This window comes from Bos indicus, chromosome 16, assembly GCF_029378745.1.
Source record: "Bos indicus isolate NIAB-ARS_2022 breed Sahiwal x Tharparkar chromosome 16, NIAB-ARS_B.indTharparkar_mat_pri_1.0, whole genome shotgun sequence".
NCBI classification, from domain to species: domain Eukaryota; kingdom Metazoa; phylum Chordata; class Mammalia; order Artiodactyla; family Bovidae; genus Bos; species Bos indicus.
In genome coordinates, this window is record NC_091775.1 from 72,001,597 (window position 1) to 72,028,793 (window position 27,197).

The 27,197-nt window shown below is 39.3% G+C and overlaps 1 protein-coding gene across 1 annotated transcript in view; it reads right to left on the reverse strand.

Annotated features, from left to right (window-relative positions):
- PPP2R5A (protein phosphatase 2 regulatory subunit B'alpha) overlaps positions 1–27,197 on the reverse strand; it is a 71,684-nt gene that overhangs the window by 23,482 nt on the left and 21,005 nt on the right. Inside the window, exons 2-3 of the mRNA XM_019976468.2 lie at positions 15,860–16,056; positions 9,644–9,745 (exon numbers count right to left, since the gene is read on the reverse strand). Coding sequence (XP_019832027.2) covers positions 9,644–9,745; positions 15,860–16,056 — 299 coding nt within the window. The remainder of the gene's footprint in view (positions 1–9,643; positions 9,746–15,859; positions 16,057–27,197) is intronic.

A 27,197-nucleotide genomic window follows, 5' to 3' on the forward strand; every position in this document is an offset into this window, starting at 1 on the left:
TAAGCTCTAATGTGCTGATAAATCTTAAAAGTTTTATCAATTTACACTAATCCTAGGATTCCTCTTTCATTCTATTTGGATGTTTAGGTGCTATTGCTATTGCTATTGCTAAGTCACTTCAGTTGTGTCCGACTCTGTGTGACCCCATAGACGGCAGCCCACCAGCCTTCCCCGTCCCTGGGATTCTCCAGGTAAGAACACCGGGGTGGGTTGCCATTTCACTCCCCAATGCATGAAAGTGAAAAGTGAAAGTGAAGTCACTCAGTCGTGTCCAACCCTCAGCGACCCCATGGACTGCAGCCTTCCAGGCTCCTCCATCCATGGGATTTTCCAGGCAAGAGTACTGGAGTGGGGTGCCACTGCCTTCTCCAGTATAGGTGCTAGACAGACGAAATAAATAATGAAGCAGACTATTGCTTTAAAATGTCCCACGTAGTTAAGAATATAAATTTCTTTCTCTTGTCTTTTATAATAAAATATAAAATGAAATGTCACTAAAAAAATTCAAGTCCTTGCAAAATAAAAATCAACAATATAATCTGGGGGAATTCCCTGGCAGTCCAGTGGTTAGGACTTTGCACTTTCACGACAAGGGCCTAGGAGGAACTAAGAGCCACATGCAAGCCACATGATGCCGCCAGAAAAAACCCAACCTTCCCCAAACCAAACAATATAATCTGAAGCAACACCGTGCACCCATATATAAAGCATGGTTCTTCTCTATCTCCCAGGGACTATGTAGAAAATGCTGATATTATCTATCCTATTGTCATTAACAAAGCTATCATTTTTCATTTTATTCAGGATAGACTCTTGTCTCCAATGGTTCAAGCCTGTGGCAGGCATTACAGATAAGCCAATATAACACCCATTCCCTTCCCCCAATATGTCTCTACTACTGAAGCAGGAAAAACTAAATATTCATTCTGTCAGTCTGCCTTTCAACTACAGTAATGGAAACATGAAAGAGTAAAGGAAAAAGAGAAATTAAAAACAATTCAACAAAATAAAGAAAGAGATGAGAAAAACAAAAAGATTTCAAGGGAAAAGATACAGAGAGAGAACAGAATCAACATGAACAGCAGAAAGAAGAAGAAAAACAACGTGACAGAATGAAATAAATACTAAAAAGTATTACTGAAGAAAATGTTTCAGAAATAAAAGTGGGCTTTTTACAGTGAAAGAACACCATTCAACTGGGAAAATTGATGTAGAAAAGTCAAGACTTACAGATAGCTCAATAAAAGATATTTTAAAGGAAAAATATCTTTTGGGCATCCAAGCAAAACCACTAAGAATATGAAAGGAAAAAAAAATCAGACTGAAGACAATGGAATATTCAAGGTACTTAAGGAAATTAAGGAAAGAAGCTGAACCAAGGATTTTATATTAATTCAAGCTGATCTTTAAACATGAAGGCTACAAACTGCTATGAAACATGCAAGAACTCAGGAAACAATGTTCACATGAGACCTTCTACTGAAGAATGAGCTTCAAATTACCAAGAAATGATCAGAAAAATTTTTCATAAGGACTGACAGTAAATATTAAATATATTTCCTGTAGAACTAATGACAAGTGATGGGCATATAGGTATTTACTGTGAGAGTAAAACTGTATTACTTTACACTAGATGCTAGAGAGGCAGGAAGTGGAGGAAGAAAAGACTACTTATTAATTTCAATACTGTTCACTCTAGAGAATCAATAAACTAGCTACAAAAGAAAGCACCAAGGGTATTTCTTAAAGTTATCAGCATAAAGGCAACCATTATATATATATATATATATATATATATATATATATATATATATTATATATGTGTGTATATATACACCTCTTTCTAAATATCAAAAGTATATCTTTTTAAAAAAGGGGGAATGCAAAGAAAACAGGTACTATAGTTTTAAAAAAAAATTGTGCCATGTTTTGTGCATGTGTTATCCCATTCAATTTTTATACAACCCTGTTTAATGCCAGCTTTGTAAAGGAGGATGCAGAGAAATTTAGCAGCTTAATTAAGGTCATTTCCATAGGTAAGTTAACAAAACTGAGATTGAGTAGAGGTCTGTCACCAGGATCATTTCCACTTCACCATACTTTGTAATAATATTTTTCTTGTATCTTGTTAGAATATGTATATATAAACTTCTGTACCATTTAACCAAGGCACATCTGTACCTGTATAATTATACCTTTAAAAAGTCACTTATGAGGGGCTTAAAAAAAAAAAGTGATAGCTAGTGGGAGACCTTATTTAATGGTGTTAAATGAAGCTAAAAAGGTATGAATTAAAACTTCATAAGAATTTGTATATATCTGTCTTGGACCATAGATGGTATCTAGGGGAAGCAGTAAAGCTTTTAGTAATGCAGAACAAGGACACTGGAGCAATATTTTGCTATAAACCTTATCCTACCACTTACTTTTTGTATAATCTTGGGCAGGATTCTTGATCTATTTTAGCTTAATCTTAATCTTATCCTTAAAAAATGAACAGTATCTACTTTTTATAGTATTATTACACAACCTGCTCCAGTATTCTTTTCTGAAAAATCCCATGGACAGAGGAGACTGGCAGGTTACAGTCCATGGGGTTGCAAAGAGTTGGACACGATTGAGCACACACACAGAGACATACATAATTACCTAAACACAATCAGCAAGCCATCTGATAAACTAATATTATTGGTTATATGTAGGCAAATACATTCAATTCTCTAGAAAAACACTTCATTGTGCTTGCCTGCAGATTTTAGGTCACTAACACTATCTTAGCTGGTTTCAGAAAAGGCAGAGGAACCGGAGATCAAATTGCCAACATCCGCTGGATCATCGAAAAAGCAAGAGAGTTCCAGAAAAACATCTATATCTGCTTTATTGACTATGCCAAAGCCTTTGACTGTGTGGATCACAATAAACTGTGGAAAATTCTGAAAGAGATGGGAATACCAGACCACCTGACCTGCCTCTTGAGAAACCCATATGCAGGTCAGGAAGCAACAGTTAGAACTGGACATGGAACAACAGACTGGTTCCAAATACGAAAAGGAGTACGTCAAGGCTGTATACTGTCACCCTGCTTATTTAACTTCTATGCAGAGTACATCATGAGAAATGCTGGGCTGGAAGAAATACAAGCTGGAATCAAGACTGCCGGGAGAAAAATCAATAACCTCAGATATGCAGATGACACCACCCTTATGGCAGAAAGTGAAGAGGAACTCAAAAGCCTCTTGATGAAAGTGAAAGTGGAGAGTGAAAAAGTTGGCTTAAAGCTCAACATTCAGAAAACAAAGATCATGCCATCTGGTCCCATCCTTTCATGTGAAATAGATGGGGAAACAGTGGAAACAGTGTCAGACTTTATTTTTGGGGGCTCCAAAATCACTGCAGATGGTGACTGCAGCCATCCAATTAAAAGACGCTTACTCCTTTGAAGGAAAGTTATGACCAACCTAGATACAATATTCAAAAGCAGAGACATTACTTTGCCAACAAAGGTCCGTCTATAGTCAAGGCTATGGTTTTTCCAGTGGTCATGTATGGATGTGAGAGTTGGACTGTGAAGAAAGCTGAGCGCTGAAGAATTGATGCTTTTGAACTGTGGTGTTGGAGAAGACTCTTGAGAGTCCCTTGGACTGCAAGGAGATCCAACCAGTCCATTCTGAAGGAGATCAGCCCTGGGGTTTCTTTGGAAGGACTGATGCTAAAGCTGAAACTCCAGTACTTTGGCCACCTCCTGTGAAGAGTCGACTCATTGGAAAAGACTCTGATGCTGGGAGGGATTGGGGGCAAGAGGAGAAGGGGACGACAGAGGATAAGATGGCTGGATGACATCACCAACTCGATGGACATGAGTTTGAGTGAACTCTAGGAGTTGGTGATGGACAGGGAGGCCTGGCGTGCTGTGATTCATGGGGTCGCAAAGAGTCAGACACGACTGAGCGACTGAACTGAACTGACTGAACACTATCTTAAAAATATACAAATCATCCTTTCAGAATGGCTATCATCAAAAAGACCACAAACAACAAATATTGGTGAGGATATGGGCAAAAAAGGAAGACTTGTGCACTACTGGTGGAAATGTAAACTGATAAAGTCACTGTGCAGAATAATATGGAGGTTCTGAAAAAAACTAAAAACAGAATTACCATACGACCCAGCAATTTCACTCCTAGGTGTATATCCAAGAAAACAGAAACACTAATTTGAAAAGATACATGCATCCCAATGTTCACAGCAGCAGTATTTACAATATACAAGATAGAATGGAAGCAACTTAAGTATCCATCAACAGATGAACAGATAAAAAAGATACAAGGGAATACTACTCAGTTATAAAAAGAATGAAATTTTGCCATTTGCAAAAACATGGATGAAACTGGAGAGTATTGCGCTAAGCGAAATAAATGAGAAAGACAAATATATGATATCACTTAAGCATGAAATCTAAAAAATAAAGCAGACTAGTGAATATAACAAAAAAGAAGCAGACTCACAGACATAAAGAACAAACGGGTGGTTACCACTGGGGAAAGGAACGAAGGAAGAGAAAAGAAAGGGGTAGGGGACTACAAGGTACAAACAACTATTTATAATATAAATAAGCTACAAGAATATATTACATAGCACAGGAAATATAGCCAATATGTTATAACTACAAATGGAGTACAATTTATAAAAAATACTGAATCACTATTTATACACCTGGAACTAATACAATATTGTAAATCAACTATACCCCAATAAAAAATATTAAAGTCACTATAGTTGGAAGTATTAGGCAAGAGTACCTTTTACTTTCTCCCTCACAGCTTTGCTTATTTTACAAGTAAGAAAATATCTGTAAACTGAAGGCATCATATGGGTCTTCTCAGAGCATTTTAATTAGACATTCTGGAGAGCAAAAATAAAACCTAATGTATACAATAAAAAAACCAACAATCATAAAGACTAGCCATATAAAAACATGCGCAAAGAAACCCTGTAAGGGCTTCCCAGTTTGATCCCTGGGTTGGGAAGATCCCCTAGAGAAGGAAATGGCAACCCACTCCAGTGTTCTTACCTGAAAAATTCCACGGACAAAGAAGCCTGGGGGGCTACAGTCCATGGGATTGCAGAGTTGGACATGACTGAGCAACTGAGCACACACACACACCCCCATGCATGCATGCAGACGAAACCCTAAACACACGTAAGTATATTTCATAGCTATAATGGAACCTTTGTAACAGTTTTTAAATACAGCATAATAATTACAATATGTTCTGCTCTGAATCTTTATCTAAAGAGCCCTAGTTATTTAAGTATTGGTAGCACCAATGTGATTCAGTTAACTGGGTGAACCTCAGATGACCTTATACTAAAGCCATGTATTTGAGGGGAATGTTTGAATAAAGAAGTTAGGGCTAGAAAGAATTGGCTGGAGAAGGTTTAATGGAAGAATTGGTCCTTCTCATAAAGTAAGTTTTTATTACCAGTTTTCCAATAATTATGAGGAGTGAGTTGTCACACAGTGGCATTAGGGCAGGAAGACTATTCCTCCCTCAGTCTCAACTAAAAAGATGTGCTTCAGAGAGGACTTCTGCAATGGCAGAGTGAGGACTTCAGTAAATTTGCTTTCCCACAAAAAAACCATGAAAAACACTTTGAGTTGGCAGAGAGACAGGTCAGTGGAGATTATCTACTTTGAGGTGCAAAAGAAAGACTGAACACAAAATGAACAGAGTTTCAAAGACTTGTGGGATACCATCAATCATACCGACATACTACACACAATGGGAGTCTCAGAAGGAGAGGAGAAAGAGGAAGAAATAACAGTTGAAGAAATGGCTAAAAACAATTCAAATTTGATGAAAAGTATTAATTTATACAAGGAACTCAACTGGAGCTCAGTGGAGCTCCAACTAGAATAAAGTCAAAGAGATCCATATCTAGAGACAACATAATCAAACTGACAAAAGTTAAAGACGAACAGAAAATTTTCCAAGCGGAAAGAGATAATGTATCACCTACATCAGATCCTAGTAAGATTAATAACTGACTTGGATAGAAAACCATGGACACCAGAGGATCAGTGGGAGGAGACCTTCAAAGTGTTGAGGGGAAAAGGCAGTTAACCAAGAATTCTATATTCAGCCAAACTGTCCTTCAAAAATGAAGGGAAAATTAAGATATTCCCAGATTAATCGACTTGCCTTACAAGAAATATTAAAGGGAATCCTTCAGGCTGAGACAAAATGACACTGTATGTAACTTGAGTTCATAGGAAGAAAGGAAGAGCATGGGTAAAGGTAACTACATAGGTAAATATGAAAGAGTGTAAATGTATTTTTATTTATAACTAATTAATTAATAAAATAATGAAAGAATGAATGCATGCTACTGGTACTGCTAAGTCGCTTCAGTCGTGTCCGACTCTGTGCGACCCCATAGACAGCAACCCATCAGGCTCCGCTGTCCCTGGGATTCTCCAGGCAAGAATATTGGAATGGGCTGCCATTTCCTTCTCCAATGCATGAAAGTGAAAAGTCAAAGTGAAGTTGCTCAGTCATGCCCGACTCTTAGCGACCCCATGGACTGCAGCCTACCAGGCCCCTCCGTCCATGGATTTTCCAGGCAAGAGTACTGGAGTGGGGTGCCATTGCCTTCTCGAGTTATGTTTACATTATAGTCTATTAAATATGCAATCACATTATGTTTTATAAAAACAATGTACATACCTTAATTTAAAAATACTTTATTGCTAAAAATGCTAACCATCATCTGAGTCTTCAGCAGGCTGTAATCTTTTTGCAATAATAACATCAAAGATCACTGATCACAGATCATCATAAAAATATAACAATGTAAAAGTTGAAAATATTACAAGAATTATCAAAATGTGACACTGAGACATGAAGTAAGAAAATGGTGCTGATAGACTTGCTTCACACAAGGTGGCCACAAACCTTCAATTTGTAAAAAAAAAAATGCAATATCTGCAAAGTGCAATGAAGTAAAGTGCAATAAAATGCCTGCATAAAGATCCAATCTGTATGACAATAACAGCACAGAAGAAGGGGGAGGGAATGGAGGTATACTGGACCAAAGTTTTGTATACTACTAAAATTATTAATACTACTAAAATTGAATACTACTACTATTCAACCAAACTAGTTCATTTTAAAATGTAATCCCTAGGGTAAGTACTAAGAAAATACCTCAAAAAAGTATAGTTAAAGAAACAAGAGAATTAAAATGGTACTCCAGAAAATCCGTATTTAATACAAAACACAATAACGGAGGGGTAGAGGAATGAGAAAGACATAAGACATAGAACAGCAAAATGTTGCTTAGTTTAGATTGTGTTCGATTCTGTGACCCCATGGAGCCTGCCAGGCTCCTCTGTCCATGGGATTTCCCAGGCAAGAATAATGGAATGGGTTGCCATTTTCTTCTCCAGGGGTTCTTCCCAACCCAAGGATAGAACCCACATCTCCTGCATTGCAGGCTGATTCTTTACCACTGAGCTACCAGGGAAGGCCAAAACAGCAAACGTAAATTCTACCTTACCAGCAATTACATTCAATATAAATGGATTAAACATTAGTCAAAAGCAGAGACTGTCAAAACTGATTAAAAAAAAAAAACAGGTTTCAACTACATGCTGTTTACAAGAGACACTATTTAGCCACACTGTGTGGCTTGCAGGATCTTTGTTCCCTGACCATGGATTGAACTTAGGCCCTCAGCAGTGAAACTGAAAAGTCCTAACCACTGGACCACCAAGGAATTCCCAAGAGATAAAATTTAGATTCAAAGAAACAAATAGATAAGAAGTCAATGTACAGAAAAGATATATCATGCAAACAGTAACCAAAAGAGAGTTAGAGAGTAGCTGTAAAATACTATATATAGTATTTATATAGTGGTTATAAATTTATGTAATATTTATATATGTAAATTTATTAGTATTTATATATAGTATTCAAATAGTGGTTATAGAATACTATATCAGACAAAATGTATTTTAACACAAAAACTGTAAAATGATTATAAACATGATTTATAAGACCCCAAAATACATGAATCAAAAACTGACATAACAGAAAAGAGAAACAGACAATTCAACTGTAACAGCAGGAAATTTCAATATTTCATTTTCAATAGTGGAGAGAACTAGACAGAAGGTCAACAAGGAAACTGAAAACTTAAAACAACCAACTAGATCTAAGAGATTTCAGCACAACACTCCATCCAGCAACAACAGTATTCACATTCTTCTCAAGCACACATGAAACATTCTCCATGATAAACTATATGCTAGGCCTAATACATTTAAAAGGATTGAAAACTTCAAAGTATATTCACCAACCACAATGAAATAAAATTATAAATCAGTAACAGAAAGAAATATGGGAGCCAGAAATTCAGGTGGAAGTTGCTCAGTCTTGTCCTACTCTTTGTGACCCCATGGACTATATAGTCCATGGAATTCTCCAGGCCAGAATACTGGAGTGGGTAGCCTATCCCCCCTTCTCCAAAGGATCTTCCCAACACAGGGATTGAACCCAGGTCTCTGGCATTGCAGGTGGACTCTTTACCAGCTGAGCCATCAAGGAAGCCCAAGAATACTGGAATGGGTAGCCTATCCCTTCTCCAGTGGATCTTCCTGACCCAGGAATTGAACCAGGGTCTCCTGCATTGCAGGCAGATTCTTTACCAGCTGAGCTACTAGGGAAGCCCAGTCCCTCAGTTGTACCCAACTCTTTGTGACCCCATGGACGATAGTCCATGGCATTCTCCAGGCCAGAATACTGGAGTGGGTAGCCTTCCCTTCTCCAGGAGATCTTCCCAATCAAGGGATCAAACCCAGGTCTCCTGCCTTGCAGGCAGACTCTTTACAAGCGGAGCCACAAGGGAAGCCCAGAAATTAAACACATTCTTAAATAACTAATGGGCCAAATAAGTCACAGAGGAAGTTAGAAAACACTCTGAAATCAATAAAAATAAAAACACAACATGTCAAAACTTATGGGAAACACGTTAAACAAAAACTTACACATTCATACCACTTCTAGTCACAAAGGCCAAAAAATAGAAACCACCTAACTGTCCATCTACTGATTAATGGATAAACAAAATGTGGTATGTCCATATAATGGAATATTATTCAGCCATTAAAAGGAATGACATATTGATACATGTTACAATATTGATGAACCCTGAAAATATTATGGTAAGCATATAAGGCAAATCCACAGACACAGAGAGCAGATTAATAGCTGCCAGTGGCTGGGAGGTAGGGGGCAGGTAAAGAATGGGAACTGACTGTTAATGACAAGGGTGTTTCCATCTGGGGTGATGAAAAGACTGTGGATGATGAAAAGGTAATGAAAAGGTGCCTATTACACTAGGTAACAGTGATGGCTGCTTAGCATTACGAATGTACTTAACACTAAGGAATATACTTTGAAACAGTTTAAAAGGTAAATGTTAAGTGTAATTTACTATTAAAAAAATGAAAAGCAATATTTTGGGAAAAGGAAATGTTAAGAAAATGTATTAAAAATCTAGTACTTTAAATAGACACTCAAATCTAAAACAGAGTTCCACGATTTCAGCAGAACAGCATAAATAAAATTATGTTCCATACTTGTATGTGAGGCCAAGAGGCCTCAAGTGTGGGTTCATCCTCTTCTGGATCAAAATCTGGATTATCACTTGGAGGAAGAGTTCGGAAGATGTTAGCACTGATCTGTAAAGAAAAATAAATTTAGACTTCTCTGTTGTTCAGTTAAATTTAAAAATGCAAAATGAAATATTTTAAAGATAACTTTAAGAAAAAAGCTGTGACTATAAGTTTAGCTCAAAACCTATAAACCTCTTCAAGATATGAAGGCAGCCATTTATTTCTTTATTTTCTCTATCCCATAACTCTGACCTCTACAGACATCAAATTTCATATAGACTACCTCCAGATTCCTCTTCTTTAAATCACAAATTTTTTTTTTTTCAAAGTTTTGCTTAAAAAAAAAAAAAGTGGAGGGGAGGAAATTGGGGGAGGGGAGCATAAAGTTCCTAACTCTCCCTATCCCTAACTTCCTCTTTTCATCTTTCCACAACTTCTCCCATACTTTAACCCAGACTTTTACTTACCTTATAACCCAAAAGAGTTTGGTAAAATATCTCTAGTCTTATACACACACCACATTTTATAAAGCGGAGGAGGATGGGGGTATATGGCCATTACAGACATAGTTTATAATACACCATGATGGCATCACTGACTCAATGGATATGGGTTTGGGTGGACTCCAGGAGTTGGTGATGGACAGGGATGACTGGCATGCTGCGGTTCATGGGGTCGCAAAGAGTTGGACACAACTGAGCTACTGAACTGAACTGATGATGATTTGATTTAGATAATTTGGTTTCATTTACCCTGAGCCTTTTAAAAAATACTAATCTCTCTGAAATAAAGGTATGCTTTGAGACTCTTCATTTTAGATTCTAACTCATCTTTCATACTGTCTTAGTACCAAAGTACACTACAGTCCTTCTTTAGCAAAGAATAGATTATAAGCCCAACTCAAAAGTGTTTGAAGAATGATCAACAGACTGACAGACCAAATGGTTCAGTAACGTAAGGCCCTAACACTTGAGGCACTGGTCATTTAAGATAAATTACTTGGTGAATAGAGGATGAGACAAATGTTGTTTGGTTCAGTTCAGTTCAGTTTAGTGGTTCAGTCATGTCCGACTCTTTGCAATCCCATGAACCGCAGCACGCCAGGCCTCCCTGTCCATCACCAACTCCCAGACTTCACTCAAACTCATGTCCATCGAGTCGGTGGTGCTATCCAGCCATCTCATCCTCTGTCGTACCCTTCTCCTCCTGCCCCCAATCCCTCCCAGCATCAGGGTCTTTTCCTATGAGTCAACTCTTCGCATGAGGTGGCCAAAGTATTGGAGCTTTAGCATCAGTCCTTCCAGTGAACACCCAGGACTGATCTCCTTTAAGATGGACTGGTTGGATCTCCTTGCAGTCCAAGGGACTCTCAAGAATCTTCTCCAGCACCATAGTTCAAAAGCATCACTTCTTCAGCGCTCAGCTTTCTTCGCAGTCCAACTCTCACATCCATACATGACCACTGGAAAAACCATATGACTTTGCCTTTGTTGGCAAAGTAATGTCTCTGCTTTTCAATATGCTATCTAGGTCGGTCATAACTTTCCTTCCAAGGAGTAAGTGTCTTTTAATTTCATGGCTACAATCACCATCTGCAGTGATTTTGGAGCCCCCAAAAATAAAGTCTGACACTGTTTCCACTGTTTCCCCATCTATTTCCCATGAAGGGATGGGACCAGATGCCATGATCTTTGTTTTCTGAATGTTGAGCTTTAAGCCAACTTTTTCACTCTCCTCTTTCACTTTCATCAAGAGGCTTTTGAGTTCCTCTTCACTTTCTGCCATAAGGGTGGTGTCATCTGCGTATCTGAGGTTATTGATATTTCTCCTGGCAATCTTGATTCCAGCTTGTGCTTCTTCCAGTCCAGCGTTTCTCATGATGTACTCTGCATATAAGTTAAATAAGCAGAGTGACAATATACAGCCTTGATGTACTCCTTTTCCTATCTGGAACCAGTCTGTTGTCCCATGACCAGTTCTAACTGTTGCTTCCTGACCTGCATATGGGTTTCTCAAGAGGCAGGTCAGGTGGTCTGGTATTCCCATCTCTTTCAGAATTTTCCACAGTTTACTGTTATCCACAGAGTCAAAGGCTTTGGCATAGTCAATAAAGCAGATATAGATGTTTTTCTGGAACTCTCTTGCTTTTTCCATGATCCAGCGGATGTTGGGAATTTGATCTCTGGTTCCTCTGCCTTTTCTAAAACCAGCTTGAACATCAGAAGTTCACAGTTCACGTATTGCTGAAGCCTGGCTTGGAGAATTTTGAACATTACTTTACTCACGTGTGAGATGAGTACAACTGTGTGGTAGTTTGAGCATTCTTTGGCATTGACTTTCTTTGGGATTGGAATGAAAACTGACCTTTTCCAGTCCTGTGGCCACTGCTGAGTTTTCCAAATTTGCTGGCATATTGAGTGCAGCACTTTCACACCATCATCTTTCAGGATTTGAAATAGCTCAACTGGAATTCCATCACCTCCACTAGCTTTGTTTGTCGTGATGCTTTCTCAGGCCCACTTGACTTCACATTCCAGGATGTCTGGCTCTAGGTGAGTGATCACACCATCGTGATTATCTGGGTCATGAAGACCTTTTTTGTACAGTTCTTCTGTGTATTCTTGCCACCTCTTCTTAATATCTTCTGCTGCTGTTAGGTCCATACCATTTCTGTCGTCATCGTGCCCATCTTTGCATGAAATGTTCCCTTGGTATCTCTAATTTTCTTGAAGAGATCTTTAGTCTTTCCCATTCTGTTGTTTTCCTCTATTTCTTTGCATTGATCGCTGAGGAAGGCTTTCTTATCTCTCTTTGCTATTCTTTGGAACTCTGCATTCAGATGCTTTTATCTTTCCTTTTCTCCTTTGCTTTTCGCTTCTCTTCTTTTCACAGCTATTTGTAAGGCCTCCTCAGACAGCCATTTTGCTTTTTTGCATTTCTTTTCCATGGGGATTGTCTTGATTTAAGGAACTCGATCTGATGAACTATGGTTGTTTGGTGGTATAAGCAAATTCGCAACCATTCTTATGAAGTGGCATTTATGGTATGCCAAATAACTGTTAACTGTCAATTACTATAAGGGGCTTCCCCAGTAGCTCGGCAGCAAAGAATATGCCTGCAATGCAGTAGACACAGGGGATGTGGGTTCTATCTCTGGGTTGGGAAGATACCCTGGAGGGGGCATGGAAACCATTCCAGTATTCTTGCCTGGAGAATCCCTTGGATAGAGGAGCTTGGCAGGCTACAGTCCACAAGGTTGCAAAGAGTTGGACACAACTAAACTGACTTAGCATGCACACACGCACAACCCATAAGACTTAGAAAGTAAAAATCTAAAATTTGATTTGCTAAAACTCAAAACCTATATATGGGGAAGAGCCAATAGATAGTTTAATAGATATCAATTTCACAACAAGTGGCCGAAAGTCATAGCTAGAACTCAAAAAGGGAATATATCCCATAGAAGGGCATAATTTGCCTTTGAAATCATACTTATTATTGTTGGTAGTAAAAGAAAAAGTATACTTGTAGCCACCAGTAAAATTAACTGTGTATCCCAAATACACCAAAAAGCTTTAAAGAACTAAGTGAGTAGGCTTCTTAACTAGAAATGAAGTACCCAGAAGTTAAAAAAAAAAGTTTTTTTAAGACAAAAAACATACCTTTTGCTTGGGAAAATGAATTAAATCCCAGAATTTATTAACATATGGCAAATTACAGAATAATTTGACTCAAATATATACATATAGCTTATTTTGTTGTTGCCCAGTAGCTAAGTCATGTCTGACTCTTTGCAACCCCATAGACTGCAGCACACCAGGCTTCTCTGTCCTTCAGCATCTCCTGGAGCTTGCTCAAACTCATGGCTATTAGTGATGCATTCTAACCATCTCATCCTCTGTCACCCCCTTCTTCTCTTGTCCTTAATCTTTCCCAGGATCAGGGTCCTTTCCAACGAGTCAGCTCTTCGCATCAGGTGGCTAAAGTATTGGAACTTCAGCATCAGTCCTTCCAATGAAGATTCAGGGCTGATTTCCTATAGCATTGACTGGTTTGATCCTCCAACACCATAGTTCAAAACTGTCAATTCTTCGACACTCAGCCTTCTTTATGGTCCAACTCTCACCTCGGTACATGACTACTGGAAAAACCATAGCTTTGACTAGATGGACCTTTGTTGGCAAAGTAATGTCTCTGCTTTTCAATATGCTGTCTAGGTTGGTCATAGTTTTTCTTCTAAGGAGCAAGCATCCTTTAATTTCAGGCTGCAGTCACCATCTGCAGTGATTTTGGAACCCAAGAAAATAAAGTCTGTCACTGTTTGCATTGTTTCCCCATCTATTTGCCATGAAGTGATAGGAGCAGATGCCATAATCTTAGTTTTCAGAATGTTGAGTTTTAAGCCAGCCTTTTCACTTTCCTCTTTCACCTTCATCAGGAGGCTCATTAGTTGCTCTTCACTTTCTGCCATTAAAGTGGTATTATCTGCATATCTGAAGCTGTTGATATATTTATCTCTGCAATCTTGATTCCAGCTTGTGATTCATCCAGCCCAGCATTTCACATGAAATACTTTGCATGTAAGTTAAATAAGCAGGGTGACAACATACAGCCTTTCCCGATTTTGAACCAGTTCGTTGTTCCATGTCCAGTTCTAACTGCTGCTTCTTGACCTGCATACAGGTTTCTCTGGAAGCAGGTAATATGGTCTGGGATTCCCATGTCATTAAGAATATTCCACAGTTTGTTGTGATCCACATAGTCAAAGGCTTCAGCATAGTCAATGAAGCAGAAGTAGACTTTTCTTTGGAATTCCCTTACTTTTTCTATGACCCAGCATATGTTGGCAAAACACCCTCTTGCAACAACATAAGAGATGACTCTACACATGGACATCACCAGATAGCCAGTATCGAAATCAGACTGATTATATTCTTTGCAGACAAAGACAGAAAAGTTCTATATGGTCAGCAAAAACAAGACTTGGAGCTGACTGTGGCTCAGATCTTCAGCTCCTTATTGCAAAATTTAGGCTTAAATTGAAGAAAGTAAGGAAAACCACTAGGCCATTCAGGTATGACCTAAATCAAATCCCTTGTGATTATACAGTGGAGGTAACGAATAGATGCAAGGGACTAGATCTGGTAGACAGACTGCACAAAGAACTATGGATGAAAGTTCATAACACTGTACAGGAGGTGATGACCAAAACCATCCCCAAGAAAAAGAAATGCCAGAAGACAAAGTGGCTGTCTGAGGAGGCCTAATAAATAGCTGAGAAAAGAGAAGCAAAAGGCAAAGGAGAAAGGGAAAGATATACCCAACTGAATGCAGAGTTCCAGAGAATAGCAAGGCGAGATAAGAAAGCCTTAAGTGACCAATGCAAAGAGTATGACTTAGTTTAGATCATACTTGCTATAACTTTCTGTGTGTTAGTAGCTCAGTCATGTCTGACTCTGTGGAACCTTCCACAACCAACACAAGTTTAAACTGTGTGCCTGGTGACTCTAATTATTCCAAATGAATTTTTCTATATTTTGTTATGCACTAAAATACAAAAATCATACGTCCTAAACAAATTTCTACAGTTTGAAGAATATGGTTAAATAATTAATAAACAGTACCCTGAACAATCTTTCTTCAATAGTTTTTTTTTTTTTTCGCATCAGATATTTCAAATGTTTGTTTATATCATTTAAAGGTCCTGAGTTTTGATTAAAATTCAGTGCTATAGAAGCTACATATATGATATCAAAATGTCCTAAATAAGAATGGTCTATATTTGACTCCCTGATCCATTTCTGAGATGTGGAGAGCCCCGTATTTTTTCATTAGTCTTTTCTTCGCCCTTTAGCTATTCTTTCTCTATTCAGCTGCATGACATTAATTACCTACCAACCCATATAATCTTGAGCTTACATCTTTCTCCTAAGTTCTAGATCCACACACTCCAATGTGGTAGCCACCAGTCATTGTGGCTACTGAATTCCCAAACTATCATAAAGCAATGACAGCATCACTGGAATGGATAATCTTTCAAACGGACTATTTTAAAAAACATTCTTTTGAGTACATCAACTACTGTACATTTACTAAAAATCAATCTCATTAAATTGTAATTACACCTCAGATCTTACTTGAATTTATATAAATCTGAGGAACTTAAGTCTAGAAGCTTACCATTTTTACTATATCAGAATACGCTGATTCAACAATTACACCACGATTAGTTGAAACATACTCAACCAGTTCATTCAATGTTGCTCTTTTAATTTCTTTGCTCTTCAAGTCTGAAACAGAGTCCATGAAATCAAACAGTATGCAACACTGCTGCAACTTCTGACAGAAAAGCTCTTGCTGTTCATTTGAGGTGGCATCTATAAATAAAAATAGAGAGAAACTTAGAAATGACCTACTCAGAAGTTACCTTCATATGTTTACTATTTTGCAGAAGCTATTCACATACATAAAGTAAAATTTCTCTCAAAAGCCTAGTGAGAAATTTACCATATAATCCCATTATTCATGCCAGGAATGAAATTTTACCTTCCTCCTATCTCACTACCATAATCAATCATTAAGTATTATTGATTCCATTTTTTATCTGGAATCTATCCTCTTCTTGTCACTCCCTCTGCCACTTTAATGACTCACACATTGATCATTTAGACTACAGCCGTGACATCCTAGGGCTCCCCACATGATGTGGTGGTAAAGAATCCGCCAGCTAACACAGGAGACTCAAGAGACATGGGTTCAATTCCTGGTTGGGAAGATTTCCTGGAGTAGGAAATGGCAACCCACTCCAGTATTCTTGCCTGGAAAATTTCATGGACAGAAGAGCCTGGCGGGCTACAGTCCATGGGGTCGCAAGAGAGTCAGACATGACTTAGAGACTAAACAACCACCACCACCTACCAGTGCCCTCCTCCAAGGGATCTTCCCAACTCAGAGACGGTTCCTCAAGGGCAAGGATCATTCACTGAGCAGGCTTTCCTTTTCATCTCTTTTACTACTAACATGGGATATATAGGGGGTTTCCCAGGTTTTTTCCCCCAGTGCTAAAGAATCCACTGGCCAATGCAGGAGTCGCGAGTTGAATCCCTGGGTCAGGAAGATCCCCTGTAGAAGGAAATGGCAACACACTCCAGTATTCCTGCCTGGGAAATTCCATGGACAGAGGAGCCTAGTGGGCTAAAGTCCATGGGGTTCTCTTACACGACAGGCTAGTAGCCTACAGCTAACACGTTCAAAGACACAATATGATCTTCAAGACTAGCAAATAGTAGATTCAGGAACATGTTACATATAAAAAGTAAGTTTCTTTTTCTGGGCACCTATCTCTTCAGCCTCCTCTGAGAATAAATTAATGTTTTTCATAGCTTCTCAATTCCGTAATGTGCTACTTAGCCTAAAGACTTCTTTCAAGTTGCTTTCTCCTCCAGAATTATGTCCCAGCATTACCTAATATTTGGATGGAAGAGGTCACCTTTGGATTTTACCAAACATTAGATATATTTAGAAAGCAGTTAACATTTCAACTCATTTGGCACTGAGTTAAAACACAAATGTCCAGTCCTCAAATTTTTGTTAAGTATTGAGGAACAGAAAAATCTTTTCTTACCTAAATACCTCCTATAAGTACATGTTCTATAAAGTAGTCTGAACATAATAAAACATAATGCTGCTAACATTAGCATTTCCTTCATGCCAAATACAATTCTAAGTGTTTCCTATGTCTATTTATTTAACTTCAAAACAGTCCATTGAAGCTACTTTTGAAAGTTAGAGATGATTTCCTGTCTTCAAGAGCTTAGAAGCAAGTTGAAAAGGCAAGATCAGATCAGATCAGATCAGTCGCTCAGTCATGTCCGACTCTTTGCGACCCCATGAATCGAGCACGCCAGGCCTCCCTGTCCATCACCAACTCCTAGAGTTCACTGAGACTCACATCCGTCGAGTCAGTGATCCCATCCAACCATCTCATCCTCTGTCATCCCCTTCTCCTCCTGCCCTCAATCTTTCCCAGCATCAGGGTCTTTTCCAATGAGTCAACTCTTCGCATGAGGTGGCCAAAGTACTGGAGTTTCAGCTTTAGCATCATTCCTTCCAAAGAAATCCTAGGGCTGATCTCCTTTAGGATGGACTGGTTGGATCTCCTTGCAGTCCAAGGGACTCTCAAGAGTCTTCTCCAACACCACAGTTCAAAAGCATCAATTCTTTGGCCCTCAGCCTTCTTCACAGTCCAACTCTCACATCCATACATGACCACTGGAAAAACCATAGCCTTGACTAGACGAACCTTTGCTGGCAAAGTAATGTCTCTGCTTTTCAATATGCTATCTAGGTCGGTCATAACTTTCCTTCCAAGGAGTAAGCGTCTTTTAATTTCATGGCTGCAATCACCATCTGCAGTGATTTTGGAGCCCCCAAAAATAAAGTCTGACACTGTTTCCACTGTTTCCCCATCTATTTCCCATGAAGGGATGGGACCAGATGCCATGATCTTTGTTTTCTGAATGTTGAGCTTTAAGCCAACTTTTTCACTCTCCTCTTTCACTTTCATCAAGAGGCTTTTGAGTTCCTCTTCACTTTCTGCCATAAGGGTGGCATCATCTGCATATCTGAGGTTGTTGATTTTTCTCCCGGCAGTCTTGATTCCAGCTTGTGCTTCTTCCAGCCCAGCGTTTCTCATGATGTACTCTGCATATAAGTTAAATAAGCAGGGTTACAATATACAGCCTTGACGTACTCCTTTTCCTATTTGGAACCAGTCTGTTGTCCCATGTCCAGTTCTAACTGTTGCTTCCTGACCTGCATACAAATTTCTCAAGAGGCAGATCAGGTGGTCTGGTATTCCCATCTCTTTCAGAATTTTCCACAGTTTACTGTGATCCACACAGTCAAAGGCTTTGGCATAGTCAATAAAGCAGAAATAGATGTTTTTCTGGAACTCTCTTGCTTTTTCCATGATCCAGCAGATGTTGGGAATTTGATCTCTGGTTCCTCTGCCTTTTCTAAAACCAGCTTGAATGTCAGGAAGTTCACGGTTAGCATATTGCTGAAGCCTGACTTGGAGAATTTTGAGCATTACTTTACTAGCGTGTGAGATGACTGCAATTGTACGGTAGTTTGAGCATTCTTTGGCATTGCCTTTCTTTGGGATTGGAATGAAAACTGACCTTTTCCAGTCCTGTGGCCACTGCTGAGTTTTCCAAATTTGCTGGCATATTGAGCACAGCACTGTCACACCATCGTCTTTCAGGATTTGGAATAGCTCAACTGGAATTCTATCACCTCCACTAGCTTTGTTTGTCGTGATGCTTTCTAAGGCCCACTTGACTTCACATTCCAGGATGTCTGGCTCTAGGTGAGTGATCACACCATCGTGATTATCTGGGTCATGACGATCTTTTTTGTACAGTTCTTCTGTGTAGTCTTGCCATCTCTTCTTAATATCTTCTGCTTCTGTTAGGTCCATACCATTTCTGTCCTTTATCGAGCCCATCTTTGCATGAAATGTTCCTTTGGTATCTCTGATTTTCTTGAAGAGATCTCTAGTCTTTCCCATTCTGTTGTTTTCCTCTATTTCTTTGCATTGATCGCTGAAGAAGGCAAGATACAAAACCTTAAAAAATATAACCTGGAGTCAAAAAGAATTTGAGAGTGCTTACAAGATTAAATATGAACAGAACAATTAAAAATAAAATCAGGATTAATTAAAAGCAGGAAAGCTATACAAGTTATCTGACTGTTGTATTTAAGCACTCTGCGTTGAGTCTCTTAGAAGCTAAGGTAAAACAATGGTGGAGGAGTTGATCAGATTGTAAAAGGTTAAGTGAGAGAAGAGAGGATGCTCCTGTCATCTACTATTGGTTGGCCTACTTCTAGGTTCAAGACACATAACATTTTTATATCAGTCAAGTTTTTATAATGGTTATCCTAGTAAGAAAAGATCAATGGTTTCATCATTAAAAAATTATAAAATAGATGTTTAATATAGCCTAACTCTTAGGGATCTTTCTGAAACATCAATTTTCAGAATATTCTCATAAGAAAAGGAGACAAAAAATGTATTTCAATAAGCTGAAAAATAAGACTATAGCTTGGCTGTATTTCATAAATATGAATAAAAAGTAATTTGTGAGAAAAAGAATGTATAATAATTTTGTTCACTAAATGTAAAAAGTACTGACAGTGTCTACACTGACGACTTTATACTTCAGTTTCCCCATTACAAGCATGCTTGCAAATGAAGCATACTCAGTGGTGTTTCAATATGGCAATGTAGTACTTTCAGGTGGTAAGGTCACATATTGTTTTTCCTTGGCTATTTTTACTAGGCCAATGTAACAGACTTGAAATACCAATATATTCATACTTATCATCATCGCTTCAAAATACCTCTGATATTGATAACAAGGTTCAGTCAGTTCAGTCTCTCAGTCGTGTCCGTCTCTTTGTGACCCCACGAATTGCAGCACACCAGGCCTCTCTGTCCATCACCAACTCCTGGACTTCACTCAAACTCATGTCCATCAAGTCAGTGATGCCATCCAACCATCTCATCCTCTGTCATCTCCTTCTCCTCCTGCCCCCAATCCCTCCCAGCATCAGGGTCTTTTCCTATGAGTCAACTCTTCGCATGAGGTGGCCAAAGTACTGGAGTTTCAGCTTCAGCATCAGTCCTTCCAATGAATACCCAGGACCAATCTCCTTTAGGATGGACTGGTTGGATCTTGCAGTCCAAGGGACTCTCAAGGGTCTTCTCCAACACCACAGTTCAAAAGCATCAATTCTTCGGCGCTCAGCTTTCTTCACAGTCCAACTCTCACATCCATACATGACCACTGGAAAAACCATATGACTAGACGGACCTTTGTTGGCAAAGTAATGTCTCTGCTTTTCAATATGCTATCTAGGTTGGTCATAACTTTCCTTCCAAGGAGTAAGCGTCTTTTAATTCCATGGATGCAATCACTGCTCCAAAATGTGCAGTGATTTGGAGCCCCCAAAAATAAAGTCTGACACTGTTTCCCCATCTATTTCCCATGAAGGGATGGGACCAGATGCCATGATCTTCGTTTTCTGAATGTTGAGCTTGAGGCTAACTTTTTCACTCTCCTCTTTCACTTTCATCAAGAGGCTTTTTAGTTCTTCTTCACTTTCTGCCATAAGGGTGGTGTCGTCTGCATATCTGAGGTTATTGATATTTCTGCCGGCAGTCTTGATTCTAGCTTGTGCTTCTTCCAGCCCAGTGTTTCTCATGATGTACTCTGCACATAAGTTAAATAAGCAGGGTGACAATACACAGTCTTGACGTACTCCTTTTCCTATTTGGAACCAGTCTGTTGTCCCATGACCAGTTCTAACTGTTGCTTCCTGACCTGCATATGGGTTTCTCAAGAGGCAGATCAGGTGGTCTGGTATTCCCATCTCTTTCAGAATTTTCCAGTTTATTGTGATCCACACAGTCAAAGGCTTTAGCATAGTCAACAAAGCAGAAATAGGATACAGGTTCAAAAACGGTGCTTTCAGACACGCAACTACTTGGAAAACTTAGCACCCTCAAACAACCTTTTATAGGAAATTCTGAGGACATGACGGAGCAATAGGGAGAAAGGGAAAGGAATGGAATCCAGGAATTATGGAAATTCAAGAAAAGCAGACCTAGAGAAAAACTGGATCAGTTTAGAGCAGGAGGAAAGAAGGCCCTAAGAAACTGGTCTCTAAAGCAGAATAATTAGGGTATCTTATCACATGGAGATTTGGAGGAAAAAACTGAGAGTATGTTAAAGGTGGGAAAAAAATAGACAATTAGAAATTCCAGGAAATACTTAAAAAAACTAAACAAGAAAGGAAATATATTATGCAGCTCTGGAGCCTATGCAGTCACACGTAAACCCTGCCCACTGGCTTTCAACTTTTATAATTAACAATTCACATAAAACTTAATTATGGCCATCAGATCAGATCAGATCAGTCGCTCAGTCATGTCCGACTCTTTGAGACCCCATGAATCGCAGCACGCCGGCCTCCCTGTCCATCGGTGAGGAGATACCCTTCGTCCAAGATAAGGAGCAATGGCTGCACTTTGCTGGACCAGCCGTGAAGAGATACCCCACGCCCAGGGTAAGAGAAACCCAAGAAAGATGGTAGGTGTTGCAAGAGGGCATCAGAGGGCACACACACTGAAACCATACTCACAGAAAACTAGTCAATCTAATCACACTAGGACCACAGCCTTGTCTAACTCAGTGAAATTAAGCCATGCCCGTGGGGCAACCCAAGACGGGCGGGTCATGGTGGAGAGATCTGACAGAATGTGGTCCACTGGAGAAGGGAATGGCAAACCACTTCAGTATTCTTGCCTTGAGAACCCCATGAACAGTATGAAAAGGCAAAATGATAAGATACTGAAAGAGAAACTCCCCAGGTCAGTAGGTGCCCAATATGCTACTGGAGATCAGTGGAGAAATAACTCCAGAAAGAATGAAGGGATGGAGCCAAAGCAAAAACAATACCCAGTTGTGGATGTGACTGGTGATAGAAGCAAGGTCCGATGCTGTAAAGAGCAATATTGCATAGGAACCTGGAATGTCAGGTCAATGAATCAAGGCAAATTGGAAGCGGTCAAACAAGAGATGGCAAGAGTGAATGTCGACATTCTAGGAATCAGCGAACTAAAATGGACTGGAATGGGTGAATTTAACTCAGATGACCATTATATCTACTACTGCGGGCAGGAATCCCTCAGAAGAAATGGAGTAGCCATCATGGTCAACAAAAGAGTCCGAAATGCAGTACTTGGATGCAATCTCAAAGACAGAATGATCTCTGTTCGTTTCCAAGGCAAACCATTCAATATCACAGTAATCCAAGTCTATGCCCCAACCACTAACGCTGAAGAAGCTGAAGTTGAACGGTTCTATGAAGACCTACAAGACCTTTTAGAACTAACACCCAAAAAAGATGTCCTTTTCATTATAGGGGACTGGAATGCAAAAGTAGGAAGTCAAGAAACACCTGGAGTAACAGGTAAATTTGGCCTTGGAATACGGAATCAAGCAGGGCAAAGACTAATAAGAGTTTTGCCAGGAAAATGCACTGGTCATAACAAACACCCTCTTCCAACAACACAAGAGAAGACTCTATACATGGACATCACCAGATGGTCAACACCGAAATCAGATTGATTATATTCTTTGCAGCCAAAGATGGAGAAGCTCTATACAGTCAGCAAAAACAAGACCAGGAGCTGACTGTGGCTCAGACCATGAACTCCTTATTGCCAAATTCAGACTTAAATTGAAGAAAGTAGGGAAAACCAGTAGACCATTCAGGTTATGACCTAAATCAAATCCCTTATGATTATACAGTGGAAGTGAGAAATAGATTTAAGGGCCTAGATCTGATAGATAAGAGTGCCTGATGAGCTATGGAATGAGGTTCATGACACTGTACAGGAGACAGGGATCAAGACCATCCCCACGGAAAAGAAATGCAAAAGAAATTATGGCCATAGAAAATATTAACCTTAAAAATGTAAAGATGACAAAAGCTGAGGGTGAAAGGAGAGAAGGAGAAACTGAGGGGCACTACCTTTCCAACTTCACTTACCAACATTCCCCCTTTACATCCTAAGTTCCATTCATGCTGACAGTTCCAAGTTCCCCAGGTGGCCCGTCTGCACATGTACTGGCTGGAATGCACTTTCCCATCATTATTTCTTCATTTTCTTTAGAAGCAAGTAAAGACAGTGCCCATGCAAACACTACTCAATGAGTAAAAAACTTTATTTGTAAAATTTTTAATTGGGAGGATAACTGCTTTACAAGGCTGTGTTAGTTTCTGCTGTACAAACAGCATGAATCATCTCCAAGTATACATATATCCCCTTCCTCTTGAGCCTCTCTCCCACCCCTCTAGGTCATCAAAAAGCACTGAGCTGAGCTCCCTGTGCTATACAGTAGCTTCCTACTATTTACCTATTTTAAACATGTTACTGTATATATGTCCATGCTGCTTTCTCAATTCATCCTACTCTCTCCTCTTGCAGTAAAAAACTTTAGTCAAAGGATTTTAAGTCTACCAGGACCATTAAACACAACTATACCCTGTACTGTGAGACAGAGAATCAGGATACGTTAAGCGTAATATCATTAATTTATAAAACTTCCTTTGTACTAATTTCAAGCTTATCAAGTGGACTGTTAAGCGTTAAGTCTCTCAGTTGTGTTGGACTCTTACAACCCCACAGACTATAGCCCACCAGGCTTCTCTGTCTATGGGATTCTCCAGGCAAGAATACTGGAGTGGGATGCCATTTCCTTCTCCAGGGGATCTTCCTGACCCAGGATAGAATTCAAGTCTCCTGCAATGCAGGCAGATTCTTTACCGTCTGAGCCACCAGGGAAGCCTAGAACTACTGCAAACTATCAAGCGCAGTAGTTCTAAAATTTGTCCACAAACTATTTGATACTCCTTTCTTCAGAAGGTGGAGTCTACTTCTCTTGCCGTCAATGTGGGCTGGACTAAAGAGACTTGCTTCCAGGGAACAGAGTGAATACTGCGGAAGTGATGCAACATGACTTCCAAGGTGGATTCTTGCTGGAGTCACAAGATATCTCAAGGTTCACAGAATAAACTATTTGAGAAAAAAGTAACACCTATGTAGTTAAGTACAGAACCTAGCTGATCACCTGACTCATTTGATATTAGTGAACTTTTAAGGAGTTTTTGAAGTAAATTACAGTCTTTAGAAAAATGTAAGGAAGTTTTACACTGTATTCTTTGGTGTCAGTTTATGAAACCTATAAAGACCGTACCACCAAATTTACAGGTATTTAAGACAAGTTCAGGTTTTTTAACATAGTACAAGTTGTATCTGACTATATAAGTATCATGGAATACATGAAAACTTCCAATCTCAACCACATTGGTATGTTAATTCATTCTCAAGAGAAGAAGGTCAGTTTCTCAAGAAACATGGTGTTCATGATGAATTTTCAATGAGTTTATTCCTCGGCCTTATACATGCAGATACATGGTTTCTTATCACATAAAATACAAATGAGCCAAGCTCATGACATAGTAACAAATGCTAATTTATTAACTTAGGATGAGAAATTATTCCAAGTACTGTATCTGTCCATGGGATTTCCCAGCCAAGAATACTGGAGTGGGTGGCAGTTTCTTCCTCCAGGGGATCTTCCCAATTCAGGGATTGAACTCACGTCTCCTGCATTGGCAGGCAGATTCTTTACCACTGAGGCACCAGGGAAGCCCAGTTAAACCTTAAGCAGACCTATCAGGTTCAGTTCAGTTCAGTTATTCAGTCATGTCTGACTCTTTGCGAACCCATGGACTGCAGCACGCCAGGCTTCCCTGTCTATCACCAACTCCTGGAGCTTGCTCAAACTCATGTCCATAGAGTCGGGGATGCCATACAACCATCTCATCCTCTGTCACCCCCTTCTCCTCCTGCCTTCAATCTTTCCCAGCATCAGGGTTTTTCCTAATGAGTCAGTTCTTCACATCAAGTGGCTAAAGTACTGCAGTTTCAGCTTCAGCATCAGTCCTTCCAATGAATATTCAGGACTGATTTCCTTTAGAATTGACTGGTTGGATCTCCTTGCAGTCCAAGGGACTCTCAAGAGTCTTCTTCAAGACCACACTTCAAAAGCATCAATTCTTCAGTGCTCAGCTTTCTTTACGGTCCAACTCTCACATCCATACATGACTACTGGAAAAACAATAGCTTTGACTATGCAGACCTTTGTTGACAAAGTAATGTCTCTTCTTTTGAATATGCTGTCTAGGTTAGTCATAACTTTTCTTCTGAGAAGCAAGCATCTTTTAATTTCATGGCTGCAGTCATCGTCTGCAGTGATTTTGGAGCCCCAAAAAATAAAGTCTGTCACTGTTTCCATTGTTTCCCCATCTATTTGCCATGAAGTGATGGGACTGGATGCCATAATCTTAGTTTTTTGAATGAGTTTTAAGCCAGCTTTTTCACTTTCCTCTTTCACTTTCATCAAGAGGCTCTTTAGTTCCTCTTCGCTTTCTGCCATAAGGGTGGTGTCATCTGCATATCTGAGGTTATTGATATTTCTCCTGGCCATCTTGATTCCAGCCTGTGCTTCATCCAGCCCAGCATTTCACATGATGTACTCTGCATGTAAGTTAAATAAGCAGGGTGACAATATACAGCTTTGACGGACTTCTTTCCCAATTTTGAACCAGTCTGTTGTTCTATGTCCAGTTCTAACTGTTGCTTCTTGACCTGCACATAGATTTCTCAGGAGGTGGGTCAGGTGGTCTGGTATTCCCATCTCTTGAAGAATTTTCCAGTGTTGTCAGCCACACAGTCAAAGGCTTTGGCATAGTCAACAAAGCAGAAGTAGATGTTTTTCTGGAACTCTCTTGCTTATAGGAGAAGCCAAATCATAACCAGAATGGTATCCAGTGTATTAATTTTCTACTGAAAGTGAAAGAAGTGAAGTCGCTTAGTCGTGTCTGACTCTTTGCAACCCCAGGGACTGTAGCCCACCAGGCTCCTCCATCCATGGGATTCTCCAGGCAAGAATACTGGAGTGGACTGTCATTTCCTTCTTCAGGGGATCTTCCCGACCAGGGATTGAACCCAGGTCTCCCGCATTGCAGGCAGACGTTTTACCTCTAAGCCACCAGGGAAGCCCAATTTTCTACTGCTTAATAAACAAATTATCCCAAACTTTAGAGGCTTAAAACAATAATAATTATTATCTCTCACAATTTCACTGGGTCAGAGATTCAGACAACTTATCTTTGGTTCATGATATCTAAGACCTCAAGCTAAAAAAACTAGAAAACTAGGGACTGCGATCATATGAAGGCTCAATCACTCATATGTCTTATAGTTGATTCTGGCCTCTGGCTGAACGACTAGTTAGGGCTAGTGCCAGAACTCCCATACGTGACCTCTCCATACGGCTTAAACTTCCTCATCATATGGTGACTTGGTTCCAGGGGCAAGTGATTTGAGAGATCTAACAAAGAACAAAACATGACTTTTATGAGAAAAATTATAAAACTCTGAAGAAATATATCAAAGACATAAATAACAGAGATACATTTTGGATTACAACAGGGTGTTTTGCTAGAACTTGAAGAGTTGCTCTCACAATTCATCTGGAAAAATAAACAACCAAGAATAGCCAAGATGATTTTCAAGACAAAGAAAGGAACAGTGATCTTATCACACAAGGTAATTAAAACTAAATGGTACTGTGCAGGAATAGACAAAAAGACCACTGGCCAGGGAAATAAGGCACCTACAAACATGTGCACATACACAGAAGATTAATCTACAATAAAATTGGTGTTGTTTTTTTTTTTTTAAAAAGTCAGTGGGGAATTTCAAAATTATGCAAGGACAACTTGCTATTCATATTAAAAAGTTAGATTCCCTCACTTATTTATACATTTAATTCCAAGAGAACTAAAAAACTAAATGTGAATAGGAAAATTATAAAGT